Source organism: Hemicordylus capensis, chromosome 10 (genome assembly GCF_027244095.1).
Source record: "Hemicordylus capensis ecotype Gifberg chromosome 10, rHemCap1.1.pri, whole genome shotgun sequence".
Classification (NCBI taxonomy): domain Eukaryota; kingdom Metazoa; phylum Chordata; class Lepidosauria; order Squamata; family Cordylidae; genus Hemicordylus; species Hemicordylus capensis.
The window spans coordinates 14,272,126-14,299,672 of record NC_069666.1 but is presented as its reverse complement, the minus strand read 5'-3'; the positions used below and the strand labels follow the sequence as shown (position 1 = coordinate 14,299,672).

At 47.7% G+C, this 27,547-nt stretch overlaps 1 protein-coding gene across 2 annotated transcripts in view; it reads right to left on the bottom strand.

Moving 5' to 3' along the window:
* The window catches only part of SCG3 (secretogranin III), a 45,449-nt gene that overhangs the window by 6,700 nt on the left and 11,202 nt on the right, over positions 1 to 27,547 (bottom strand). For both annotated transcript variants that reach the window (XM_053272505.1, XM_053272506.1), the window contains 6 exons: positions 26,983 to 27,125; positions 23,189 to 23,350; positions 21,102 to 21,255; positions 19,064 to 19,180; positions 3,347 to 3,424; positions 1,932 to 2,057 (listed from right to left, as the gene is read on the bottom strand). In XM_053272505.1, coding sequence (XP_053128480.1) covers positions 1,932 to 2,057; positions 3,347 to 3,424; positions 19,064 to 19,180; positions 21,102 to 21,255; positions 23,189 to 23,350; positions 26,983 to 27,125 — 780 coding nt within the window. The remainder of the gene's footprint in view (positions 1 to 1,931; positions 2,058 to 3,346; positions 3,425 to 19,063; positions 19,181 to 21,101; positions 21,256 to 23,188; positions 23,351 to 26,982; positions 27,126 to 27,547) is intronic.

Below are 27,547 nucleotides of genomic sequence, written 5' to 3'. Positions count from 1 at the left end.
TGGGAACGAACCAACACCACTAGTACGTTATTGCTTAGCATTTTGCTGCCCACAGAGTTTCAAAAAGACAGCATGCCAAGATACACAACGGCTATTACGAGCCCTGCCTCCCTTGATTCATTATTTGTATTCCATTCTCAGCCATTCAGTGGAGGAAATCTATACTGGAACTGGCCCACAGACTTTCTTTCCTTCAGCCTCTCTTGTTACAGACCAATCAATTTGCTTGACCCAGACTATTGAACTCGCTAATGATTTTGCATTTTTGAAAGGGCTAGCAGCAATTAGGTAAACATTTCATGCTGTCGTGGTGCGTTGAATGTATTGAGTTTGGGCTGCAAAAGCAGCATTTAGAGTCTGGTGCGATCCGTTCTCGACTCCGTATCTCAGCCTCGCTAAAGTGTGTCGCTTGCGCTGGAGCAGGGTTGCACAACGTCTGCCCTCAGCTGTTTCTACAACCACCTTGACTACAACTACCATCACCCCCAGCCACTGTGGCTAATAGCCAGGGATGCTGGGAGTTGTGGTGTTTGGGGTTGATCCATTCCTTGATCCAGGCCAGCTCTTGAGTGGTGCCTTTAATCCAGTCCTGGATTAGAGGCGGGGCTAACAACCAACCAGCAGCAAGAGCATAGAAAGCAGTCTGCACTTAAATAATGGGCCCATTCACACGACCTACCAGGTGGGCGGGTGGGGGGAGGAAGGCTTCCGAAGCCTTGACTCCCCCCACCTGCCAGACGATCATTGTTTTCCTGTGGGAGCGTGCTCCGCACTCCCACACGATCAGCCTTGCTCCGTGCAGCACGGAGCAGAGTGGAGTGCTCTGAGGCTGAGACTTGTTGTCCCTAACCCCGCAAATCCCACAATGCACCACATGAGTGCATTGTGGGGACTCCCCCCCCTGCAAGCAATGGGTGGGTGTCTGTCAGTGTTGCAGTGCCGGCTGAAAGCAGCTGTAGTGGTTAGAGTGCTGGACTAGGAGCGGGGAGACCCGAGTTCAAATCCCCATTCAGCCATAAAAGTAGCTGGGTGACTCTAGGCCAGTCACTTCTCTCTCAGCCTAACCTACTTCACAGGGTTGTTGTGAAAGAGAAACTCAAGTATGAAGTACACCGTTCCGGGCTCCTTGGAGGAAGAGCGGGATATAAATGTAATAATAATAATAATAATAATAATAATGAGCCCCTGGTGGCGCAGTGGTAAAACTGCCGCCCTGTAACCAGAAGGTTACAAGTTCGATCCTGACCAGGGGCTCAAGGTTGACTCAGCCTTCCATCCTTCCGAGGTCGGTAAAATGAGTACCCAGAATGTTGGGGGCAATATGCTAAATCATTGTAAACTGCTTAGAGAGCTTCCAGCTATAGAGCGGTATATAAATGTAAGTGCTATTGCTATTGCTATTGCTAATAAAAAATAATAATAAAACAAACCAGTCAATAACACCTGTCTGACTGTGTAAACAAGAAATAATAATAATAATAATAATAATAATAATAATAATAATAATAATAATAATAATAATTGGAGCACTCGCACCTTTAACCTTGTTTAAGAGGCGGGCTCCGTAGCTGGGTTTGCTGCCACAGGGGCTCAAGAGGGCTCAGTTTCCCTTAAAGGAGCCACCACCACGCCAGTGCTGGGCAAAAGAGAATGGTAGTCTCCACATGGTGCCAGGGGGTCTGTGCAGAGCACTCAACTTTGGCCGAAGCTTTGCACAGGCCCAATATACACAATTCATCTGGGGACTGGGGGGGGCATGCTTAGCTGGATGGGAGCCAGAACTGGCCCCTGGGCCTTCCAAGGAAGGACACTTCACTGCACCCTCGAGGTGGCCTTTCCAGTTGCGCAGCAGCCCTGGCGGGTCCCTCTCACCCCCTGGCAGGCCTCGTGTCATGTCAGCCACTCACGGGAAGAACTGGCATTCCTGTTACCTTGGGGCTCTTCCTCGATTTCTGTGTTTTGTTCTTCAGCCTTTGTGGAATCTTTCAGCGTCTCGTACTCTTTCTCCATCTTAGCCGCCGCCGCTTTGGTGCTGTCGGCCTCTTCCGTGCTCTTATCTAAAGGGATCGCAATCAGAGCATTTCCTTACTCGTGCGTCGCCGGAACGGCAGCCATTTCTAAACTCACAACCGGTCTGTTTTCATGGAGAATTTCAATGCTTTTTTGGGCAGTGGCCGACGCAAGGGCACACAGTCTTCATTCAATAAATAGCACAGTGGCCTTGAAGAAGGCCATGGGGCAAGATTTGAGGCGCCCCCACCTCACCGGCCTTTCAGTGTTCCCTCTAACAGGGATTCCCAGATGTTGTTGACTACAACTCCCAGAATCCCCAAGCAAAAGCCATTGCTGCTGGGGATTCTGGGAGTTGTAGTCAACGACATCTGGGAATCCCTGTTAGAGGGAACACTGTGGTTGACTACAACTCACATAATCTCCAAGTAGAAGCCATTGCCGCTGGGGATTCTGGGAGTTGTAGTCAACGACATCTGGGGATCCCTGTTAGAGGGAACACTGCTGCCTCTGCACGTACACACCCCACTGGCCATTCACCTGGCCTGCCTCACTTGGCTGTACTGTGCTGGTGACGCACTCTAATGATGTCACTGCGCTGGCAAGAGCTTCCAGACGCATGACTGGTAGGCCCTTCTGGATGTCAGCCAGCAAAAGAGTGCTGTTGTGTGAAACGCAAGCATTGGCCAAACACAGTTCCATGATGGACACTCCTCTCTATCTGTCGGGCAACTGTGTCCGCACATTTTTTGCGTTTTGCACAAGAGCACTCTTGAACAATTGCACAAATGTTCTATTACAAGACTAGCTAGTCAGCCATGGACCAGGTACACAACTTCCGGCTTTCAGTTAGTTCAAGAAGCATCTAATAATAATTCGGTTATTGAACTATAACACAAGACTAGGAGGGCTGGTTTTGTGGTAAAGGTAAAGTGTGCCGTCAAGTCGATTTTGACTCCTGGCGCCCACAGAGCCCTTTGGTAGAATACAGGAGGGGTTTACCATGGCCTCCTCCCGCGCAGTATGAGATGAGGCCTCTCCAGCGCCCCCTTGGAGTGAGGGAGATAATGAAGAAAATAGGAAAATATGGAGCTTGGGGGCCCTCAGGAGCTGGGGAGGCGGGTTCTTTGAACCCCTTTGCTCAGTTATAGCTACACTCCTGCCTGGCAGCATCTCCAAGTTGGGCTGGGATTAGACTCCTGTCTGAAGCTTTCAAGTGCTGCTGTCAGTCAGTGCAGACAATCCCGAGGTAGGTGGACCAATGGTATGACTCGGTATAAGTTAGCTTCCTACATGTAAAAACATTGTAAAAATGCTGCAATAGCAATCAAAATACCTGGCAACAGCCTGCCTTTGGTACTGGGCATTTCTAGCTTCTTTCTTGTCTGCAGAGCAATCATCGCATCTAGGTTTTCTGGAAAGCAGAAACAGAGAATTGCCATTCCTGTGCTGGGACTTATACAGATCTCAGTTGGAAGGAATGGATTATTTCCCCTGCATTAGCAAAATACAAATCGTCAGATGTTTAGAAAAAAACACGAGGCTCTCTCTGACAAAAACACAATGGTGGTTATAAGCAACCAGGCACTCAAAACAAAACACAAAGGAAGCCTGTAGACAGATACACCAGCCAGAACAGCTGGCTATATTTAACCAAAGGCTAATTTAATCTCCCATTTTAATCCGAGAGCAGTGACAGTCTGCGATTCTGCCTACTCAGGCACAGGAGAAACAAACTGCCTTGCAGAAATGGGTTCTGGTTTTACAGAACTGATCATTCTTGAGTAACATCTCTTCAACACATCAACGTCCGAGACCCTTTATACAAAGGATGGAATGTTGTCATCGGCTTTGTGGCGGCTCCTGTGATTTGTACACGTTCTGCCCTCGTGGTTAGGATAGATAGTATTTTTACCTCTTATATCTATTTCTGAATGTGGTAGTGGAAATGTTATGATCCTTATGGATGCATAACTGGAGCATCTGTGGGTGAGAGGGAGGTGCCAGCAGGCTTGAGGTAATTGATGGATATGTCAGTTTCACAGAAATCTGAAGGAAAAACAAAACCTAAGAGGGCCAAAACAAAACCCACAAAACAGCTCCAACGTAACTCAATGGAACAGAATGTTCGCAGACTCAGAGGGCAGTTAACAGACAACCAGGTGGGTGGAGCTAATGGAACTCTGTGGCGAGGAGGAGGGAAAGAGGGCTTGAAGTGCTCCAGTTGTCATTCCATTTGCAAATGTTGCACCCACAAGGATTAAAAACATTGGCCGATATGATGCACAGTTTCCCACCGAATGCAAGGATCTGCCAGGAATGCTGCACAACTTAAAAGACAGACCTAACAGTGCGGTGACAGGGCTGTTCTGGAATGCCTAGGAAGCACTTCTGGGCAGTAATGCATCACTCCTTCTCTGGGAAACAACAGAAGGAGGACTGTGTTGTTACCTGAAAGTAGTTCTACGTCATTCCACAGCAGCCCCATTGCTACATCATCAGGGCTGCCTTGAATTGCTCAGCTGCCCTGGTGGATCCTCATAACCGACAAGAGACTGCTCATCATGTCAGCCACTCTTACTTACTTACCTACTTACATTTATATCCCACTCTTCCTCCAAGAAGACCAGAGCGGTGTACATGGTTATGTTTCTCCCCACAACAACCCTGTGAGGTAGGTTAGGCTGAGAGATACATGACTGGCCCAGAGCCACCCAGCTAGTTTCATGGCTGAATGGGGATTTGAACTCGGGTCTCCCTGGTCCCAGTGCAGCACTCTAACCCCGAAACAAAAACCAGAAGTCAGAAAGTTTGGATACTCAGAAGGGTTAGAGGTGTTGCCATATATCATGTGATGCACAATGCTTCCTCCTTCATCATTACCCAAAACACTTCCCAAAAATTCAGAATGAATTCTCAAAGGTTAAATGTTGTGTGAACTCCCATATGTCCCAACCTAGACCTTAAGATCTTCTTTGGAGGCCCTTCTCCAGGTGCCTTGCCAAACGAAGTGACGTGATTGGCTACTAAGGAGAGGGCCTTTTCAGTGGTAGCACCCTGTTTATGGAACAGCCTCCCCAGTAAGGTTTGCCCAGCTTCATCATTTTGTTCTTTTAGATGACAGGTGAAGACCTTTTTGTTCATTCAAGCCTTTTTTCTGATTTTAAAAAATGTCTTTAAAACTATTTTATATTGTATATTTAATATTGTATTTTTCTTTCTCCCTCCCCCCCCTTTGGTCTATTATGATTTAATGTGTTGTATATGTTTGAATGTTGGGTTGTAAGCCACCTAGAGAAAAATTTGTTATTGGGGGGCTAACAAATGCAGCTATTTTATTTTATTTTACTAAGCAGAATTAGCAGGACTGGCAGTAAAATGGTTTTTAAAAGGAAAGGGTAAAGAAAGAGCGAGCGAGAGCGGAAGAGAGCACCACCACCAGCTGACTTGGTTGGTTTCAAATCAAGATGGTACTTGCATGCCCATCAGCTGTGGCTTGGATATATGTGTGCAATATTTGCTTTGAGTTATAGTAATGGGGTGAGTCATTCTGAGAAATGTCAGACCTATGGCCAGTAGCTAAGCAACTGGGTGTCCTAGTTGGAGCTTTAACAAGATCCGATGTCATTGCTTGACTGGTTGCCTTGGCAACCTCTTTTTAAAAACCAGGGTAAGACTTTGAACCCGGCAACCTTTCGCCCATCTGGCCATCTCTTTAACAGTGCTAATTAGAAGCATAAACTCCCGAACTGAATGGCTAATAACTTCAATAAAACAGCTGCGCCTGGCATGGAGGCCGTTCCGTAGGCCGACCGCTTGCACGGCATGCAAAGTACCGGATCCTGTCTCGTCTGCCATGCTTGTTTGCACAACCCTGAGCAGGGGTGGAGGAGTGCCCAGCCAAGGTAGGAGTGCCATGTGCGCTCACCTGCGGTTGTGTGAACTCCAAAAGCAAAGGAGGAGGAGGAGAGAGTGATCGTGTGGGAGGCCGGAGATGGGTCAGATGGCTTTTTGTTTACCCTCAGTAAAATGTTGGGGGCAGAATCTGGATAGGGTGCACCTGTCTAGGGATGTGCACAAATCGATGCCGAACTGGTTCAGACAAGGTCCGAACCGGTTCGGCACCACAGGGAGGAGAGCAGGGAGCAGGATCTTTTTTTTTTTTTGCAGCGGCACTTGTACCCAAGAACCCATGCATGGCACCAGCACGTACATGGCATCAACACAGGGACCGGTGCCATCTGCGTGGTCAGCAACACCATGCTGACCACACAAATGGACCTGCGCATGTGCATTCCAGCACCGTGTGTGGGTTCTTGGGTCAAGCGCCACCGCAGGAGGGAGCTGCATGTGGCGGTGGGGAGCAGGTAAGGGCCCCCCCCTCTCTCTCTTTTAAAAGATCCTGCTCCCTACTTCCATCTCTGTGGCACCAAACTGGTTCGGACCTCACCCGAATCAGTTTGGTGCTGAACCAATGCATGTACCTCAGTTTGTGCACTTCCCTACACCTGTCCTACCCAGTTCCCTCCTCCCACATGATTTCTCTCCTCTCTACCTACCTTCTTCTTGAGTTCACCCAACCATAGATGGAGAGTGCACATGTTTGGTCTCTGACCATAGCTGAGCACTCACCTGACCCTGTCTAGGGTCATCAGAACAGCCCTAAGGCTTTGCAGAGTTCCTTCACCAGCACAATAGTCTGGGATATCATCTAGAGCAGAGATTCTCAACGTCGGGTCCCCAGATGTTATTGGATTTCAACTCCCATAATGCCCAGCCCCAGTGTCCTTTGGTTGGGGATTATGGGAAATGAAGTCCAATAACATCTGGGGACCCGACATTGAGAATCCCTGATCTAGAGTCAGGAGGGAAGCAGAAACAGCCTTTCCTGGGTCATCTTGCACTGATGGTGATTGTTTCCCCTCTCACTTTCCTTAGTCACTGTAGCAGATATTGATTATAGTTATACCCCACTTTATTTTATGATGGAACTCAGGGCATCACACCTAAAGGTTTGGGGATGAGGCCGCAGCTCAGTGGAAGAACATCTGCTTGGCATGCAAAAGGTCCCAGGTTCAATCCCTGACAGCATCTCCAAGTAGGGCTGGGAGAGATCTCTGCTTAAAACCTTGGAGAGCTGCTGCCAGTCAGTGTGTACAATATTGTGCTAGGTGGACCAAGGGTCTGACTCAGTATAAGACAGCTTCCTCTTTATCTAAACTCAGTGGAAGAGCATCTGCAGAAGGCCCCAAGTTCAACCCCTGGCATCTCCAGGTAAGTTTGGGAAAGACTCCTGCCTGAAACCTTGGAAAGTTAGGAGTGTGAGCACTGTATGATAATCCCCTCAGGGGATGGAGCTGCTCTGGGAAGAGCATCTAGGTTCCAGGTTCCCTCCCTGGCGTCTCCTGGATAGGGCTGAGAGAGACTCCTGCCTGCAACCTTGGAGAAGCCGCTGCCAGTCTGTGGAGACAATACTGAGCTAGATAGACCAACGGTCTGACTCAGTATATGGCAGCTTCCTATGTTCCTATGATTGCAGGCAGTCTCCCATCAGGCACAAGACCCAAACCTGCTGAGGTTTGCTGCATCCCATGCCTTCAAACCACGCCCCGACTCACACATGCACACCTATCCATATCCACATCCATATCCAAGGGATGACTCCAAGGGGTAGCAGCCTCTCCCCGCCACAAATATTTACCGCTCCCCCTTTTGCTTCCCCCATCCGCCACACTGGAACTTTAAAGCAAAGTGCCAGGAGCTTTTTCAGACAGCGACTTGACGGCGACGTTTCTTTGAGAGGGTGGGTGTGCGTCCACATATTGGCCAGATTTGCCCCAAAGTCCATGCAATATTTCAGAGAGCATTTCGCACATGATTCGGATTTCCCCCTCTGTATTGGAACCTAGTCCGATTTATGTCAGGGGTTGAAAATGTCCTCTTTTTGCATCGGAGTATCCGTTATGCCTTGAACTCACAGTAAAGCCTCATGGTAAACCTGCAGTGAAGCCTGCCACCTGAAAGGCCTCCAGGCATAGTATATTATGCTCCTCCTCTCTTGATTTCCCGAGCTCCCATAACATTTCCTGAAAAGGCAGATTTTTCTTTGCATAAGCAACATATGCCCGAAAGGCACTTTCACAGCCTACACTTGCTCACTTCTCAGCAGAACTGGGAAGCCTAACGAATCCAAGTGTGTCTGGCACTGAGTAATTCTGTGCGGGAAAGATCTGGGCTTTCCCCCTATGGAAGTATTCCCCCCCCAGTTCTAGCACAGCATATTTGTTGAAGCAATAACATTGAATTAATGGAAATAATAATATGGTGATGATGATGACGATGATCCCAATAATAGGCTTCATTCATCCTTCTGTGTGCATCGTTGACTACTCAATAATGCTAGAGCATCAACATGTTCTAGGAATGTGTAGGACTCCACAGTCGCCTAAGTCATTGGGTCTTGGGGGAGTGCATAAGCAGTGCCCCAGTATTATTCTGTCTCTCCTTCTTGTATTGCTTCTCTCAAGGGCTGCTCAGTGGTGGAAGAACATAAAATGTAACCCTGCGCTCTTGTCCCCCAAAGAGCTGCACCTTCTCCACCCTAAATACACAGTCTTCTTTGCTTCTTGCAGCTCCACCCTCATTAAAATGTTAATCTCATAAGCAGGACTCCCTCTCTTGAGTATGAATTGCCTGCCTGGCCTTTATTTCCAAAGAGAAATGGTCTCGGCCTGGATTTTCCAATTAACAGCAGCATCTTTTCATTGCTGAAGTGTTAGATTTTTGCTCCCATAATAGACTGGGAACTCTCTGCCATTGTATCCTCGAATCAGCATGGGCTAGTCATTTCCTGGTCATTTGAATGAGCAGTCTGCATAACTCAAGTTAAAGCTGGAGCTCTGCATTTCTTGGCTGAGGGCGCTGGGTGTGTCAAAATCAAACTTCGCTTAGGGTGCCAAAGACCCTCGGGCCGGCCCTGATAGGAATCAGTGTGCATATATGCACCATAGGAACATAGGAAGCTGCCACATACTGAGTCAGACCATTGGTCCATCTAGCTCAGTATTGCAGACACAGACTGGCAGCAACTTCTCCAAGGTTACAGGCAGGAGTCTCTCTCAGCCCTATCTTGGAGATGCTGCCAGGGAGGGGACTTGGAACCTTCTGTATGCAAGCAGGCAGATGCTCATCCCAGAGTGGTCCATCCCTTGAGGGGAATATATACACATACACATTCATTTCTGGTAAAGTTTTGCTGGGTTTGAAGCTTATCGCTTCAAAAACCACACAATCTTTTGAACAGAGATGATAGTTCCTACAGAAACAAGGTTTCTCTATAAACTGCATAAATAAGTTTCTAAATATGTGGGTAGTCATTCCCAAGCATCTGCTTGAGCAACGTCCATTGTGCCTTTTTATTCAGAACTTGCTTGAGTGGCGCTCTCCAAGGTCCTGAACTCCTTTACCTGCTGTCCTTCCCTTTCAGTTGTGTGAGGCAGTGCCCCTCTTGGGCAAAATGGGGGAGAGAGGACCAAGCAACCACTACTGCTGCTGTTTCAAGTTCCCTGTCCTTCACCTTTTGAAAGGCAAGGCAGGACACTATTGGAATAGGTCAATGGCCCTTGCAGTAACCACACAGAGATCTGGATGCTGGGAGGGCCACAGATCTCACACAACTGCAAGGGAAGGATAGCAGGTAAAGAGGTTCAGGACCTTGGAGAGCTCCAATCAAACAAGTGCGGTTCAACAGGGCATCATGGACGTTGCCCTAGCAGATGCTTGGAAGGAGCAATTGATTGATTAAGTGCCATCAAGTTGGCGTCGACTCATAGCGACCACATAGATAGATTCTCTCCAGGATGATCTGGAAACGTGGCTCCTTCAACTTGCCTTTAAGGTCTCTCAGTGGTGCATTTGTTGCTGTTGTGATTGAGTCCATCTACCTTGCTGCTGGTCATCCTCTTCTTCTCTTTCCTTCAACTTTCCCCAGCATTATGGACTTCTCAAGGGATCTGGGCTTCTGCATAATGTGTCCGAAGTATGATATTTTTGGAGCCTGGTCATTTGTGCCATGAATGAAAATTCTAGATTGGTTTGATTGTTTGTTTGTTTTCCTGGCTGTCCTCAAAAGTCTTCCTGGCTTGTTTTCCTGGTTGTCCTCATGGTATCCTCAAAGGTCTTCTACAGCACCAAAGTTCGAAAGCATCAATACGTTTTCTGTCTTGCTTCTTCTAAGTCCAGCTTTCATATCCTGGAATTGTGCTTGGAAGTAAATTCACTTGGAAGTAACTACCAGTTCATTTAGAAACTTATTTATGCAGTTTAGAGAGAACCCTTGTTTCTGTTCAAAAGATTTTGTTGCTTTTGAAGCAATAAGCTTCAAACCCAGCAAACCTTTACCAGAAAGTAAGTGTGTGAACACACACACACACACACATACACACACCATGAACAGCAGCTCCATCATTCATATCACCTTCTGCTCTCCTGACAAACTCTAGTCTGTCTCCAGCCTTACATATATAAGGCCCAAACCATTTTCTTTCTATGTTTCTAGACTTATTTCAAGTCCTCTAATGTACCTGGTCAACAGATGTTATACAGTACTGTATGTATAATGGTTTTCTCATGCCATCTTCAGTCTTGCAAAAGCAATCGGCAGCCTTCAGCCTTAGACTACCCTATTTCAGGTGAGAAGGGAGCATCTCCTAGCAATCCGAGATGATTAAATTTACTCCACAAACGAGTTACAGGTATATGCAAAGAGCTGGGCTAGTAAATGTTGAGGGCAAATAACATCTGTACAAGCATGGATTGTCCACCTGGTCAAGCAGGACCCACATCTGGATGGGAGTCTACATGTGAGTGCTGTAAAGTATTCTCCTTAGGAGATGAGGCCATCGTTGAGTGGAAGAGCACCTGCATGCTTGTATGCAGCAGGTCCCAGGTGCAATCCTTGGCAGCATCTCCAGGTTGGACTGGGAGAGACTCCTGCCTGAAACCTTGGAGAACTGCTGCCAGTCAGTGTAGACAATAATCAGCTAGGTGGGCCAATGGTCTGACTCTGGATAAGGCTGCTTTCTGCGTTCCAATTTATCTGCAGGGCAAAGACAAACTTTATGTTTACGAATACTTTTGGAGGAAAGGCAAACTATCTTGCAGCTTCTTGATCACTTACAATTATGCTGCAGTTTTTTGGAGAGCAAGTTGATTTCTAGTAATCCCTCATAGGCCAGACGTCACAGACTGCTTGTTTGTGGGAAGAAGGCCTGGCTTGACATGCCAAAGAAGAGCAACATGTGAGGGTAGCTGGTCTTGTGGCAGCAAGCATGACTTGGCCCCTTAGCTAAGCAACGTCCGCCCTGGCTGCATATGAATGGGAGATTAGAAGTGTGAGCACTGGAAGATAATCCCCTCAGGGGATGGATCCGCTCTGGGAAGAGCAGAAGGTTCCAAGTTCCCTCCATGGCAGCATCTCCAAGAGAGGGCTGAGAGAGATTCCTGCCTGCAACCTTGGAGAAGCTGCTGCCAGTCTGTGGAGATGAGACTGAGCTAGATGGCCCAATGGTCTGACTCAGTATATGGCAGCTTCCTCTGTTCCTATGAAGGCAAGATGTGCAGCCGCCTCTGCAGACGCCCCTCTCCAATCAAAACAATTCCAAACTCGGTTCCAAAGATGGCTGCGGAATGGGAGTGGTGAATCACAAGAGGAGGAGGAGGAGGAGGAGGAGGAGGAGGAGGAAGCGTGATCCAGATGGCTGCAGCCCAAAACTGGAGGAGGAGGATGGTTGACTCAAACCTTTCAAGATATCGCCTCCATTTTATTCCCCAACACCTTATGCATATTTCTTTAAAGAAAGGTAAAGTTGTGCCATCGAGTCGATTTCGACTCCTGGCGCCCTCAGAGCCCTGTTATTGTCTTTTTGGTAGAATACAGGAGGGGTTGACCATTGCCTCCTCCCGCGCAGTCTGAGATGATGCCTTTCAGCATCCTCCTATATCACTGCTGCCCGATTTAGTCCTAGCAGGGATTCGAACCGGCAACCTTCTACTTGTTAGTCAACCATTTCCCCGCCGCGCCACTTAAGGTGGCATTCCCTAAATAAACAACTTCAATTAGAACTTTCACTCCACATCTCCAGACATCATTAACGGGCAGCGCTCTTCTAACTTGTGCATTCTGCTGCAGGTGGGGTAAAGCAATCTAACCCCTCTGAACCCGAACAGAGTGACAGAGTATGATGAACACAGGCGTGGAGAAGGAGCCACCACAGATCCCACCTCCCACTGCTATTCGCCACCTGAGCCCTGTCTGCCCTGCCATTCATTTCTTGCCACTGCTGGCCTCTGTGGCCAGCAATAAAACCTACCTGGATTTTTTCACATGGCACAGTCCATAAGAACAGGCCTGCTGGATCAGGCCCAAGGCCCATCTAGTCCAGCATCCTGTTTCACACAGTGGACTACCAGATGCTGCTGGAAGCCTACAGGCAGGAGTTGTGGGCATGCCCTCTCTCTTGCTGTTGCTCCTCTGCAGCTGGTATTCAGAGGCATCCTGCCTCTGAGGCTTGAAAGTGGCCCATAGACACCAGCCATTGATAGGCCTGTCCTCCATGAATTTGTCTAAGCCCCCTTTAAAGCCATCCCGGCTGGCGCCACATCTTGTGGCAGAGAATTCCATAGATTAACTATGCGCTGTGTGAAAAAGTACTTCCTTTTGTCGGTCCTAAAGCAGTCCCCAACAGAACTCTCTGCCAATCACCGTTATTGGCCCCACCCAGCAGAATCTTTTCTTCTCGCTCCTCTGGCTTTCTCTCTCCTCTTTGCCATATGCCTCTTTTGTCATTCACGCTTCAGCCGTTCTCTCAAATACGGAGGAGAAAACATGGTGCCAAGCCTAGCCCATCACTGTAAGTATGAAAACTGAAATCCTTCCCTCTTTGGAAATGAAAATAGAAGAGTGACTTTGACCTACACGGATGTCTTCATGTTCTCTGCATTTTGTGTTAAACTGCAGTTTGATCTGCCTCTTCAAAAAGACAACCCACCCACCCCCCACCAAACCCGGCTGTTCTTTCTGTCTTTTACAGCTCTTACTGTGAGACCTAATCACATCCTTCACAGTCAGCGTGCCTGTCTCTTGTGTGCAGAACTGGGGATGTCAGAATTCCTGTTAGTGACATTTGCTCTTGAAAAGCCTGAAGCAAGAGATCTTCAGTCAACCGCGGGCTGGAATGGAAACATGACTAACTTCGGAGGAAGTGTTGGCCAAAAAGTCCTACTGTATGCAAAGGGGACTCGTCTGGCTGCTAGGGGGTATGGGAGACTCCCTGGTTTCAGGTGGCAAAGAACGTGATTGGGGCAACGATTTTTTAATACATCACATACTTCGAGAGGTAAGGTACATCATGTAATTAAGGCAATTAACAAGTTTCCAACCTGACTTCTGCAGTATTCTGGGTTAAACCAGTAGTTACTGGCCGGGTTCAGACGTAACGGGGAACCAGAGGTAGAGCAGCCAGAGCTCCCCAAACCTGAATGTCTGAATGCAAAAAACTGCAGTTCGGAACTCAACTCAACCCGAGGGTTCACGCACCCAACTCCAATTTGATCCCTCAGGTTATACTGAGGTTTGCTGCTCAGGCCTCTGGCTTGGTTTGTGGCTGCCTCCATTACAGCCACATTCAATAATGGAGGTAGCCTTCCCCAGGACTGGAGTTATGGGAAGGAAGCGCCTCCCTCTCTCCCTCCATATTGGCTGCCATGGCTGTCCATCAATCAAAGGAGGAAGCCCGGCAGCTATTTCCCGCTCCTCTCTGCAGTCTTGGTTTGAACTGTGATCTGTGAGCTCCATGTGCTCCCGGTCGGTGTCATGAGAACCTGGAATATCCAGGCAATCCTGGTTAAATTCCTGTAGTTAGCCAGCATATAACAGGGATCGCTAATCAGGATCTGATTCATCAGAGCATGCTGGATATGCAGTACATAAATCAGAGGTGCACCTAAGTAATTTTGGAGTCTGACCTAAAGGCCTTTGGAGGCGCCCTCCCCACTGCAAGTTACATCCACCTACACCTACACACACACACATACACCGTGACACATGCATTATTTTTAACAGGTGGGGTTCTTGAGGCCACAAACAGCAACTGAAGTCACAAGAATGTAAGAATATAAAACAGGTCTATTGATGCAAATATGTATTAGCAGAAACATTTTGACACGCAACTTATTCCCATCCCACATATTTATTCCCCCACTCCCCGCTCTGTCTTTAAAGCAGGGGTCACACTCGGTCACAGTCACTTATCTCTGCCCGGTACAGTGCAGCGACCACACCATTTGGGACAGACTAAAGAGGATTGGGGTGTGTGTGTGTGTGCGCGCGCGGGCGCGGGCGCGGAGGCCCTGAACGTTGGCCCAGAATATATAAATATATAAATATTTAACCTGGTTATGAGAAAATGGCCTAGATGCTCCTCTCTGGGCTTTAATAGCTATCTTTTTTTGTCCTGCTTTCCAATTATCTCAGAGATTGTAGTGTTGTGTTGTATTTCATAGGATGGCAGCCTATCAGTCTTGTCAGTAAATAAACGTAATGGACAGTAGTGAGATTTAGGAGTCTGTGTGTGCGTGTAGTGGAAATGCCTCTTTTTTGCTGCCAGTTTAAACAGATCGACTTAGGAGGAAAACATATGATTTGGAACGGACAGGCATGCACAGAACTCGGATTCATGGATCTGATTCTACATATCGCCCCGGGATGGTGTTTCTTGAGCTGACCCTGGATGCGAGAGGCTCAAGTCCTGGGCACTTGTGACGGGACCCAATAGCATCATTCACCGAATGAGGCACCAAGACCACCACCCGCCTCGAGCGAAAGCCTCCGGCAATGGTACAAAGTGGGGCTTTCAGCTCCCAGACCAGCTGTTAGAGAGATGCGCTTTTCAGCTCCTTGTCTCCACAGATTGCCAAGCAAGGCGCTCAGAAAAGCACGTGACTTGATTTAGTAAATGATTTATCATTTGGCATGCATAATTCAGGCAGGGAGCGACAGCCCTGGAAGTGGACTGGGGTATTTTAAGGCAGCCTTGCTCTAAAGCCGGCTACTCGTCCGTAACCTCAGTGGGGACACACAACAGACATCTTAGGCATTATCACGGTGTGTGTGTGTGTGTGTGTGTGTGTGTGTGTGTGTGTGTGTGTGTATCACAAGGAGGGTGATTTTTGCCTGGGCTGCTAAGGAGGGGAGAGAGAGAGCTGACCCTGAAGCCCCCTTACAAGGCTTCAGCACAGTATGCCTACAGGTTCATTATGAAGCTGCCCCTTTAAAAGACGGAATGGCTATTATATAACCTAGTCTGGGATCAGTGAATATTTCAGCGAATGGGAATTGGTTAAGCTGAGGGTGTGTCTGGCCCTGGAAGAGGGAAATGGAAGGGTGTGGTGTGTTAAAAAAAAGGAATTTAAAGTCTCCTGCTAACTGAGCAAAGAGGCACCCTTTAAAAGTGATGGTCCTCTTTATTGAACAGGGGGAGAGCAACTGGCCCTATCCGTCCCCAGCACAGCATCCCTCCAGTGGCTGTGGCTGGTGTCTGTCTTGTGTATACCTTTTTGATTGTGAGCCCTTTGGGGACAGGGAGCCATCTTATCTATGTGGCTGGCTCTGGGGACTTTTATTGAAAAGCAGTATATAAATGTTCACTGTATTCATACAAATACGATGAATATTTATATAACACTTTTCAACAAAAGTTCCCTAAGCGGTTTATAATAGAGATATCAAACAAACAAAATGGATCCCTGTCCTGAAAGGGCTCATAATCTAAAAAAGAAACCGAAGATAGACACCAGCAATAGCCACTGGAGGGATGCTGTTCTGGGGACGGAAAGGGCCAGTTGCTCCCCACCCCACTAGGGTTGCCATATTCTGGCTTTCCAAATCTGGGTGCCTAATTTGCATATTATGTAAATTGGCTTGAATTTTTTTTTTTTAAGCAGAATAGTGACTGCACGTTTTGTTCCATAACACTGCTTCTACAAGGGCTAGAGCTTAGCTTTAAAAAAAAAAAATTGAAGCTGAAATCCTGGCAAATCTGGGTGGGCTAAGCAATCCAGTGGAGATGCTTAAAATCCGGGTGAAACCCAAAATTTCAGAGGGCATGGCAACTCGACTCCCCACTAAATAAAGAGAATCACCACTTCTAAAAGGTGCCTCTTTCGTATTCTTATTTAGGACTTATTCAGGACATATTCGGGACTTCGTATTCTTATTTATAGCATCATGGAGCATTCTGGGATGCATCTCCCACAGGCCAAGGCATGGGCAGAGATGAAGCCTGTTCTCCTGCCAAAAGCTCCATCGGAGGAGTGACCAGCTAGGCTGTGCGTGATTTTTATCTTTATTTTTATTTTTAAACCTGGGAGCAACAGTGCAAATCAAGGACCAGCCAATGCTCCAACATAACAACACACCTTAAATCATTTCCAAAGCAGAGCAACTCTGACAACAAAGCACTTTGCTTTTTTCAACGCGGCTATACTAAGCTAATATTCTCATGGTTTCTTAAGGCTCTTGAGAATATCAGATCAGTGTCTGAAGGTCGGCAAGAGAGTCACTTCTCGGCCGAGATGCTAAAAATAGAAGAGTGATGAAGGAACTGGAAGCCTTTGAGAAAGTGCTTTCCACATTACCGCTGGCTGCTTTGATGGAATCATTTCCCTGAGCATTGCAGACTAGAAAAGCCAAGCCAGGCCATGTCTGTGGATAAAATGCTCTTCACAGTCCAGGAAACCTGCTGAAGCAGCGTGGGGGAGAACTAGGGGTGTGCAAACAGGTTTGAGGTCAAACAAGTTCGACCTCAAACTTGTTTGGTTTGATGGTCCGGTGCCGGACCAAAACCCCCTGGTTCGGTTCCCCACTGGACCCAAACACCCCCAGCCCTTCGGGGGTGTTCACAAATAAATTTTTTTTGGTCATGTACCCCCTCTGGGGGTCGCTAGCATGGACACAGAAGGACTCTGGAGGTGACTCTCCCCCGCTGGCCTCTGAAATTGCCCCCCTTGCCTTGTTTGGGTGCTTTCGGCCCATTCTGGGCCTCACTCCCATGATGGTCACCATTTTGGAGGCTGACACATATGCTTAATGGGCCTCTGCGTGGCCTGGTCATGACTAGGGGGTAAGTGATTAATTTAAAAAACAACAACACCATTTTTTATTCATGAACTGAACCAAACTGTCTGTGTGTGTGTTTCGAGGGGAGGGGTGTCTCGAGGGATCTTCCACTCTTCCTCCAGCATCCCGTGCAGCTGTTAGACCACTTTGCTGGCTAAATCACACACACAGAGCAGCCATTTCAGAGAGCAGCAGGCAAAAACTTGCTGATCCCTTCAAATACAAATAAGACGAATATCTATATACCGCCTTTCAACAAAAAGTCCCCAAAGCGCTTTCCATAGATACAAATAAATAAATAAATAAATAAATAAATAAATAAATAAATAAATAAATTACATAAATAGGGTTCCCTATTCCCTCAAAGGGCTCACAGTCTCAAAAAGGAATATAAGATAGATACCAGCAACAGCCACTGGAGGGACGCTGTGCTGGGGATGGATAGGGCCAGTTGCTCTCCCCCTGCTAAATATAAGAGAATCACTACTTTTTAAAGGGTGCCTTTTTGCTCTGTTAGCAGGGGACTTGCCTACTGACCCTTCAAATGATTGCCGCATTTGTGCTCACTGGCCAGCTGGCAAGGAGCTGGGGTGAACGAGGCTAGGTGGCCGTGCAGTGGTGGCAAAGTGACGGCAAAGTGACAGCAAAGATGGCAAGTAAGACGACAAGCAGGGTGGCCCCCAGGCACACCCGCACACAATGGGAGCTGCCCCCTGCAACAGCATTCCAACTACAAACAAGAAAGTCCAGAAGCCAGCCGAACCAGCCTATTAAAATAATTACAGTAGCCAGGGAAGTGGCTCAAAGCTGATTCAGAAGCATGCTCGCTATCATAGGAACATAGGCAGCTGCCATATACTGGGTCAGACCATTGGTCTATCTAGCTCAGTATTGTCTACACAGACTGGCAGCAGCCTCTCCAAGGTTGCAGGCAGGAATCTCTCTCAGCCCTATCTTGGAGAAGCCAGGGAGGGAACTTGGAACTTTCTGCTCTTCCTAGAGTGGCTCCATCCCCTGAGGGGAATATCTTACAGTGCTCACACTTCTAGTCTCCCATTCTAATGCAAACCAAAACAGACCCTGCTTAGCTAAGGGGAAAAGTGATGCTTGCTACCACAAGACCAGCTCTCCTCCTCCTTCGGACAACATCTGAAGTCCAAACTCTAATTTTGCTGCTATCCGTATACTATTCATTTTCATATGCTACTGTTTCCATTTCCAGTTTATTCCTGAGTGATGTTCCCATGTTCAGCTGGATCAGATAAAGGATTGCGTTTGCAAAAGTCGAGTGATCCAAGAGGGTTCTGGGAACTAGAAACTTCAATGGTGATTGTTGCGTGGAGATTAAAAGTGACCACACACAGGAGAATGTTGTTTGCTTTCTATGTTCTCCTGGGCTAAGGATTGGAAAGACCATCCCCCTGTTGTAGCAGAAGGAGCAGGTTCGAAATAGAGATTTTCTCTTGGAAACCTGAAGACCAGGAAACATTGGCTAACATACTGCACCAGTAGTGCACAGGATGTTACACAAGAGCAAGCCCATTATGCCCACTGGGCTTACACTTGTGTAATGTTGAGTAATATTGTTCTTATAGGAATGCAAACCCGTTGAAATGGTAGCCGATACCATTTTACTGATTGAATATCAGTAAAACAGATTGGATATCTGTTGAAATTCAGTGTTCTTGCTTCATATGAGGAGACCAAGAAAAAAGTGAAACTTTGCTCTTCAACACGATTGAAAATAACTTGTCGCAAGGAAGTTGCTGCTTTGACATAAATCAGCCCTGAGGGTGTGTAAAGTGACAACTTAATCACCAGGATTCATGGCATAAGAGGAGCAACATCATTAAAAGGAGTTATAAAGTAGGCTCTTACCCAGGTATGAGACGCCTTCTTCCGGCGTAATGGTTCCATATTTAACCATCATCTTCACAAAGTCTATTAAGGTCTTCATGATCGTGATCAGCGTTTCTTTCTCCTTCACTTCTTTCTCTGTGACCACGAACAGAGCACAAGGGTAAGCAGGCACATGGGCTATTAACCACTCAGCTCTACCTGACAAATGGCCGGCCTGCAGGCCATGTGGCTCTCAGGTGGGGTGGAAGAGAGAGGAGCGATCCGAATTGCCTCCTTTGGGGCTTGTAGAAGCCAGAGGAAAGAGTTGTGGAATGCAAGGACAAGGCAGTGGAGTAGAATCAGGAATATTAATGGTTTATTGAAATAGAGATTATGTACAGAGAGGCAAGTGCAGACTGCTCTTGCTGCTGGCTGTTTGTTAGCCCCGCCTCTATTCCAGGACTGGGATACAAGTAACTCAAGCCCCATTCAAAAGCTGGCCTGGATCAAGGAATGGATTAAGAGAGGCAAATGCAGTCTGCCTTCAGTGCTCTTGCTGCTGGCTGTTTGTTAGCCCCACCTCTATTCCAGGATTGGGATACAAGTAACTAAAGCCCCATTCAAAAGCTGGCCTGGATCAAGGAATGGATTCACCAAAAACGCAGCAGAGCCCTCCTGGTTTACTAGGATGAGCTGCTACTGACTTTTCTGTGAGTGAGTAGCTTCCTTCTGTTCCCCTGATGGTTGTAGCTGTTGTTGATTTTTAGTGTATTAAATATGTTGTGATTATTTGTCTGCTCTTTTTTAAATGTGGTGTTCACCTGGAGTCCTAGGACAAAGGGTGGTATATAAATGCCAATCTCTCTCTCTCTCTCTCTCTCTCTCTCTCTCTCTCTCTCACACACACACACACACACACACACACACACACACACACACACACACACTCCTCTGCCTTATACCCAGTCACACCATCGGTCCATTTAGCTCCTTATTGTCCACACCACAGGCTCCCAATCTGGAAGCTTTCAACTTTTGTCGAAAAGTGGTATATAAACATTCATCATATTTGTATTTGTATTTGTACTCCAGATGCTGCAGAACTACAGTTTCCATCATCGGATGGTGGGAGTTCTAGTTCAGGAACATCTGGGGCACCACTGGTTGGTACCCCCTGGTTCTACACTGGCTGGCAGCATCTCTCCAAGGTTTCAGGCAGGAGTCTCTCCCAGCCCTACCTGGAGATGCCGCCAGGGATTGAACCTGGGACCTTTTGCATACAGAGTAGATGCTCCACCACTGAGCTATGGCAACGTCCTCAAAAGAAGCTTGTCTGAAACCGGGTCAGACCATTGGTCCATCCAGCTCAGTAATGTCTACCTTGACTGGTAGTGGCTCTCCAAGGTTTCAGGCAGGAGTCTTTTCCAGCTCTACCTGTAGATGCTGCCAGGGATTACATCTGGGACCTTCTACATGCAAGCAGATGCTCTACCACTGAGCTACAGACCCATCCCTCAAGAAGTAGCTGTTCATTCTAACAAGCTGAGGGGGCACCAAAGAAGGCATGGCGGCCTCCCCTTCCTGGCAGCTTGGGTTGCTCCTCTCTCTCCCTCCCCACCCGAGAGCTGTATTCCCTGGAGGCTGGCCGTTCATCAGGTAGAGCTGCATGGTGACCAGCCTGCAGGCATGCTAACAAAAGCCCAGCCTGTAGGCAGCACGACTCTTGAGCAGGATGGGAGAGAGCAGGGGCGGCTTTGCCTTCTTTCCCCCGCTGGGAAAACTCACTCCCCACCTGGGATTGCATGGGTGGGAAGGGCTTTGTCTTCATTCCCTGTTGGGAACACAGGCTAAGCCCTCCCTGCTGCTGTGATCTCAGGTGGGGAGTGGGTTTTAGAGCACTGCATTGGGTGCTTTTGGAGCTTGGTGTGTGTGTGTGTGTGTGTGTGTGTACAGGGTTTGTGGCCAGGCTCTGAAAACACTAGCACGGCACTGAAGTAAGAGTACCGTCACCTTGTTAAAAATATATATTATTCCAAAAAGGCAGCTCTTTTGGAAATAGATGTAAGACGAAGCTCACCTGAGTTAAGGCTTTTCAGTAGTTCATAAAAGTTAGGGAAATATTGCAGATCTTCGAAATTATCCTCGGGAGGCAGCTCGTTCCTTCTTTCCAAGGTGTTGGAGGAAGTCCATGTGTTAGACAAGGTATCGTCTTGATCGGTATTCTTGGGTGCCTTCATAGAGGACGTTAAAAACACAAGTATATCAATATGGTGCTAGAGCAAGCCACACCCAGTTCTTTTTCCCCACTGGAAAAAGAGCATCAGTAAGGAGGACAATGCCTGCCTTCTAGTCATTCCATTTTGGTTCATGGTGCAAGATACGGGGATAGTCGCTAGCTTAGATGGCTAAAAGGGGTTTAGACAAATTAATGGCTACTAGCTTGGATAGCTAAATAGTACCTGCAAGGGTGTAGCATCATTGGAGTGGGCCCTGGGACAAAAATTGAAGATGGGTCCCCTGCCTCCCCATGCCGATTCTGGCATCTCTCCCCTTCCCTTCTTTTTAATGCGGGCAGGATTTTAAAAAGGTCATTCCTACATTCCTAGAATTGAAGATCTTTTCAGCTGTGTATCAGCTTCAGGAGAGGAGGAGTGCCAGGCAGCACCCCTCTTTCCTCCTTCCCTTGTGACTGGCTGACTGATGCTCAGTGACCTTTCCCTCACTGCTGAGCCTGCCTGTCAGATTTAAAGAGTGGTGGGCTGAACCTAGTCAAGAGGAGAGGTGGGAGGAGGAGAGACACTGCCTGGCACACCTCCTCCTCCCCTCCAGGAGGGGACTCATATAACTTGAAGTTGAGATGAGATCTCTGATCAGGAGAAAGCAGCATGCCAATGAGTCAGGGAGGAGGGAGGAGAGCAAAGAGCAAGCTGTGATGTAGCCAGTGGTCCCCCCTTCCATGGACACCCTCCTCATTCAGGTATAGCAATTCTGTCAGTACCTCCATATACAGTAACAATAATACCAAATGCAAACCACAGGAGATGGACATGGTGGGCACCCAGAAGCTTACATGTCAAGAACATGCCTTGCGGGATCAAGCCCAAGGCCTATTTAGCCCAGCATCCTAATTCACACAGTAGCCCACCAGATGCCTCTGAGAAGCCCACAGCAAGAGGTGAGGGCATGCCCTCTCTCTTGCTGTTGCTCCCCTGCAACTGGTATTTAGAGGCATCTTGCTTCTGAGGCTGGAGGTGGCCTATAGCCACCAGACTAGCAGCCATTGATAGACCTGCCCTCCATGAATTTGTCTAAGCCCCTTTTAAAGCCACCAAGCTAGTGGCCATTACCACATCCTGTGGCAGAGAATTCCATCGGTTAATTATGCTCTGTGTAGAAAAAATACTTCCTTTCGTTGGTCCTAAATTTCCTGGGCTTCATTTTCATGGGATGACCCCTGGTTCTAATGTTGTGAGAGAGGGAGAAAAATTTTTCTCTCTCCACTCTCTCTACTCCATGCATATTTTTTATACACCTCCATCATGTCTCTATGTAGTTGCCTCTTTTCTGAACTAAAAAGCCCCAGATGCTGTAGCCTTGCCTCATAAGGAAGGTGCTCCAGGCCCCTGATCATCTAGGCTGCCCTCTTCTGCACCTTTTCCAGTTCTACAATGTCCTTCTTCAGATAACGGTGACCAGAACTGTGTGCAGTACTCCAAATGTGGCCGAACCATAGATTTGTGTGAGGGCATTATAATATTAGCATTTTTATCCTCAATCCCCTTCCTAATGATCCCTAGCATGGAATTTGCCCACTGAAAGTTGACACTTTCAACGAGCTGTCCACCATGATGCCAAGATCTCTCTCCTGGTCTGTCACTGACAGCTCAGACCCCATCAGTGTATAGGTGAAGTTGGGGTGCAGTGGAGCATTTCTGACTCTCCCCTGTAGAAGACAGATGCTGGCCTAGATAGACCCTTAGTACGGGAATACCATTGTTACCAATACTCAAGGGATATTTTGCTGACGGATGTTTTCATGATCATCCTGTAAAAAAACCCCTCTTTAATTAGTTCACTCTAGAAGTTTTATTCCCTAAGGCCCGGTGGTTCAGCGAGTGGGTCTCTTCCTACTGTAATTGGGCCAAAACAGAGAAGCAGCCATACCATTCTCCCCTCCTGGCTCTCTTTGGTATGACTGTCTGATCTGCCTGAAAGATAATCAGCATCTTCTGACGCCTTTTCCCGATCCTTGGCTTCATTCGCAATCAGCTGCTGCAGCTCCTCAGCGACCTCGTCCTCCAGGGTGTTGGCCTGGCTTTCGGTGATCTGAAGAATAACGAGAGAGAGAGAGAGAGAGAGGGAGAGGGAGAGAGAGAGAGGACATTTTCCTCCTCAGGTCTGCAAAAAATCCGGGTGCCTAATTTGCATGTTATGTAAATTGGCTTGAAAATAATTTTTGAGCATCTGGGTGGGCTAAGCAATCTGGGTTAGATGCTTAAAGTCTGGATGAAACCCGGAATTTCAGGGGGCATGGCAACTCTAGCCAGGAGCCACCATTGGGTGGGTTCCCTCCCCACCGAGAACTCAGGTTGCTGTGTTCAGGGGATGCACCTGGTGCCCCAGCCACACCCCTTGCATCTGATGTCAGATCCAGGGGGTGTGGCCATATTAGCAAATGGGGACATGTGATCCCCATTTGCAAATAAACTTCAGCCAGCGCCACATTTGCAGTGCGGCCAGGAGTGCCTCTCCTTGCTTGCAAAAGCAGAGAGACGCGTTCCCGGCCAGGCTGGGAACCCAGTGTTGGCTGAAGCTTTTCAAAAACGGAGCTGGGTGGCGGGCTGGACAGGGGCCACCAGCATCCTCACTCTGCCATTGAGTTTGGCATATGAGTCTTTGGGGGGCAAAATCCACAATTCCATCCATAGGCATCAGCCTGCAGTCCCTCATTGGCTTCACTTCCCTGAGAGTAGTCCGTCTGTGGCTTTGATAGGACAATAGCTCTGTGGGTAGATGTTGGCCAGCCTTTAGTGGTTACAGACCACATATTCTAGATGGTGTTTGGGGTGAATCCATTCCTTGATGCAGGCCAGCTTTTGAATGGGGCTTGAGTGACTTGTATTCCAGTCCTGAGGTAGAGGTGGGGCTAAGAAAAACAGCCAGCAGCAAGAGCACGGAAAAGGAGTCTGCATTTGCTTCTTTGTACATAATATCAATTCCATCCTTATCTATAAAACGCTTGGTGTCCGTCCGTGGACGGACACCAAGCGTGTGTCCGTGCCTCCCTGGCCTCTTCTGGGCATGCGCAAAGCGCATGGCCAGAACAGAGCCAGGGAACCAGGACTGCCAGCACCCGGCAGCCATCTTGGGCGGCCAGAAGCGGCCGCCCCGAAGAAGCCGGGTAAGCGGCGGCGGGGGACACTGGCCGAGGCGGCGGCAAAGCCGCCGCCTCGGCCAGAGGAGACGGCGCGGCCAAGGAGGCGGCAGAGCCATGGCCGAGGCCTGGCCGTGCTGCCGCTTACCTGGCTTCTTCGGGGCGGCCGATTCTGGCCGCCCAGGATGGCCGCTGGACGAGGCGGCAGAGAAGAATGCGGCGGTGGGCCCGGGCAGCGGTGGACCAGGCCAGAGCCGCGGGCGGTGGTGGGTGGCGGGCCCGGCCGGAGCTGCGGGCGGCGGTGAGTGGCGGGCCCGGCCAGAGCCACGGGCGGGAGGGGTAATGGCGGCGGTGGTCTGGAGCGCAGAGCTCCCCTAGCGCCCGTTATCCAACGGGCTACAAAGCCACTAGTTAAATAATAAATAAGTAAGATGGACCTAAAGGGCTCACAATCTCAAAAGAAACATAAGATAGACACCAGCAACAGTCACTGGAGGTACTGTGCTGGGGGTGGATAGGGCCAGTTACTCTCCCCCTGCTAAATAAAGAGAATCACCATATTAAAAGGTGCCTCTTTTTATTTTATTTTATTTTACATTTTATATCCCGCTCTTCCTCCATGGAGCCCAGAGCGGTGTACTACATACTTAGGTTTCTCCTCACAACAACCCTGTGAAGTAGGTTAGGCTGGGAAAGAAGTGACTGGCCCAGAGTCACCCAGCTAGTCTCGTGGCTGAATGGGGATTTGAACTCGGGTCTCCCTAGTCCTAGTCCAGCACTCTAACCACAGGGGTATATAAAAGTGGTGTATAAAATATTCTGTAGAGCAGGTGCAAGAATAATCAAGATCAATGGCAAATCAAGGAAATCAGTTTTCTGCCCAGTTCTTCTACGTTCAACACAGTCCTTATTTTTCTTTTTAAGTGGGTAAGCCCTTTGCGGGCAGAGAACAACCTTATCCTTATTTCCTTGTCTCTGCAAACTGCTTTGTGAACTTTTTTGTTGGTAAGTGGCATATACATATTTGTAATGGTAGATAATAATATTAATAATAATAGTAACTAGTATTAACAATAATATATAATATAACAATGATATAATAATAATTATATTATTAACATTAATAATGTAATAATACATAATAATTAACAATAATGATTATTATCAATCATCATCATCATCATTAATTAATAATAATTAACATCAATAAATAATAATAATAATAATAATAATAATAATAATAATAATAATAAAAATAAAATAAAAATAAATGATATAATTTGATTCTGAGACTTGGGAGAGCTACAGCCAGTTAGAGCACAGGGTGTCATGTTAGAGGAACCGATAGTCTGACCGAGCTGAAGGCAGCTTCTGATGTTCACATATGTCTCTCTGTACACACATTGTCGTAAGTGGTACACAGGCCATCTGTTATGCAGGGCGGAACTGGCATAGGGAGACAAGGATATCCACCCTTTAATTACACTTGAATGGAGACTCTGTCTCTTCGCCACAGATTTCCCTTTGAGATCAATAGCATCTAGCATGAAGCAGGTGAAAGTTTAATTGTATAATGTGGAACACTACAAGTACAGTTTGATTAAGACGATACGAGCTGCTTGACACAAAAGCATACAAGGACAGACAGGTGCAGGAGGCGGAAAAATCCGCGCCCCCCCTCTGCTACCTCTTTGCGTAAAGTCTTGTTGCCTCTCGGAGGTTATCATCAATAAGAAAAGCAATTGTTATCACAGCAAATTCTTGACTAACGTAAACTAACCTGATTTTCTTAAAGTCAGTGGCTGCCATTCAGGGCAAGGAAGCACTGACGCTGTAAGAGGCGCAGACTAACAACACTTCCAGACTCACAACACTAGTGCACCAGGGAAAAGGTGATTTCCCCCAGGGAGTGTGCCACCCCAAAATATGTCCCCAACGGCTGTACAACCCGCAGGGACATATTTTTGGGTGGCACAGAGGGCTTCCTGGGGAACAGGAGGCTTTTTGTTGTCGTCTTGAAGCCCCTTTCCTGGTGCACTGGTACAGTTACTCTGGAAGTGGTGTCTGTCGACTCCTCTCTCCTGTGTTACGGTCTGCGGTTACAACAATATATTGAGTCTGATTCCGATTCCCTCCTCTCGCTGCACCAGTGCTTCCATACTCTGAATGTCAACCAGCCAACGCCAGGTCCACTGATCACTTGGCCTGCAGTGTCTTTCTTTCACAAGAATATCACAAGTCGCCCTGCGATCCCCCGAAGCTTGGAGGGCAGCGGGGAATGACTTAATTGAATTTGCTGCTGCTCTCATCTTTGCTGTTTTCTCTTTTTCTCCTGGGCTTATTCGCCCATCATAAAGCCACTGCAGGACTTGGCATCTTGCACAAGCTTCAAATAGCAGGTTTATCTGGAGGGGGAGGTTGATGTGAATTGAAACCAGTGCTCCATGTCCAAACTCTGATTCAAAAGAACATCCATTTGTTTCAGGATCAAACAATTCACTCAGGGTGTTTTAAATAGAAACTGAAACGGCGGGTGGGGTGGGGTGGGGTGGTGGGATCAAGCAGAATATAGCCAGCTACTTACGAGTTCCAGATTCAGAAGCTTAGAAACAATTTTGTCAAACACTCCTCTGTCATTTTCCTCATATATTCTCATGGCAATCTTCTGGACGATCTCTTTAGCCGTTAACGGCGTGCCATCCAGTTGATGGAGTCCATCTGGGTCATCTGAAAAGGGACAGAGTTTTAAAAAGCGATGCTCAGCTCTACTGCATTTGATGAGTGTGTTTTGACTGGAAGACAGGCAGTGGCAGAAAGCCAGTGTGGTGTGTAGTTAGAGAGGCAATAAGGTATAGATTGGCAGTGGAAGTGGCAGAAAGCAGGGCAGTGTAGTGGTTAGAGTGCTGGCCTAGGTCCAAATCTCCACTTCGCCATGAAGCTCACGGCATGATCCTGGGCCAGCCACTATTTCTCAGCTTAACCTACCTTGCAGGGTTGTTGTGAGATTCAGTGTGGGGGGAGAAGCTTGTACACCATCCTAAGAAATATAACTAACGATCATAGCTTAGGTATTAGATTAAACTGAACTAAATTATTCTGGGCCCTTCCCTGTATAGAGAAATGACTAACAGCAATAGTTTACAAAAGGG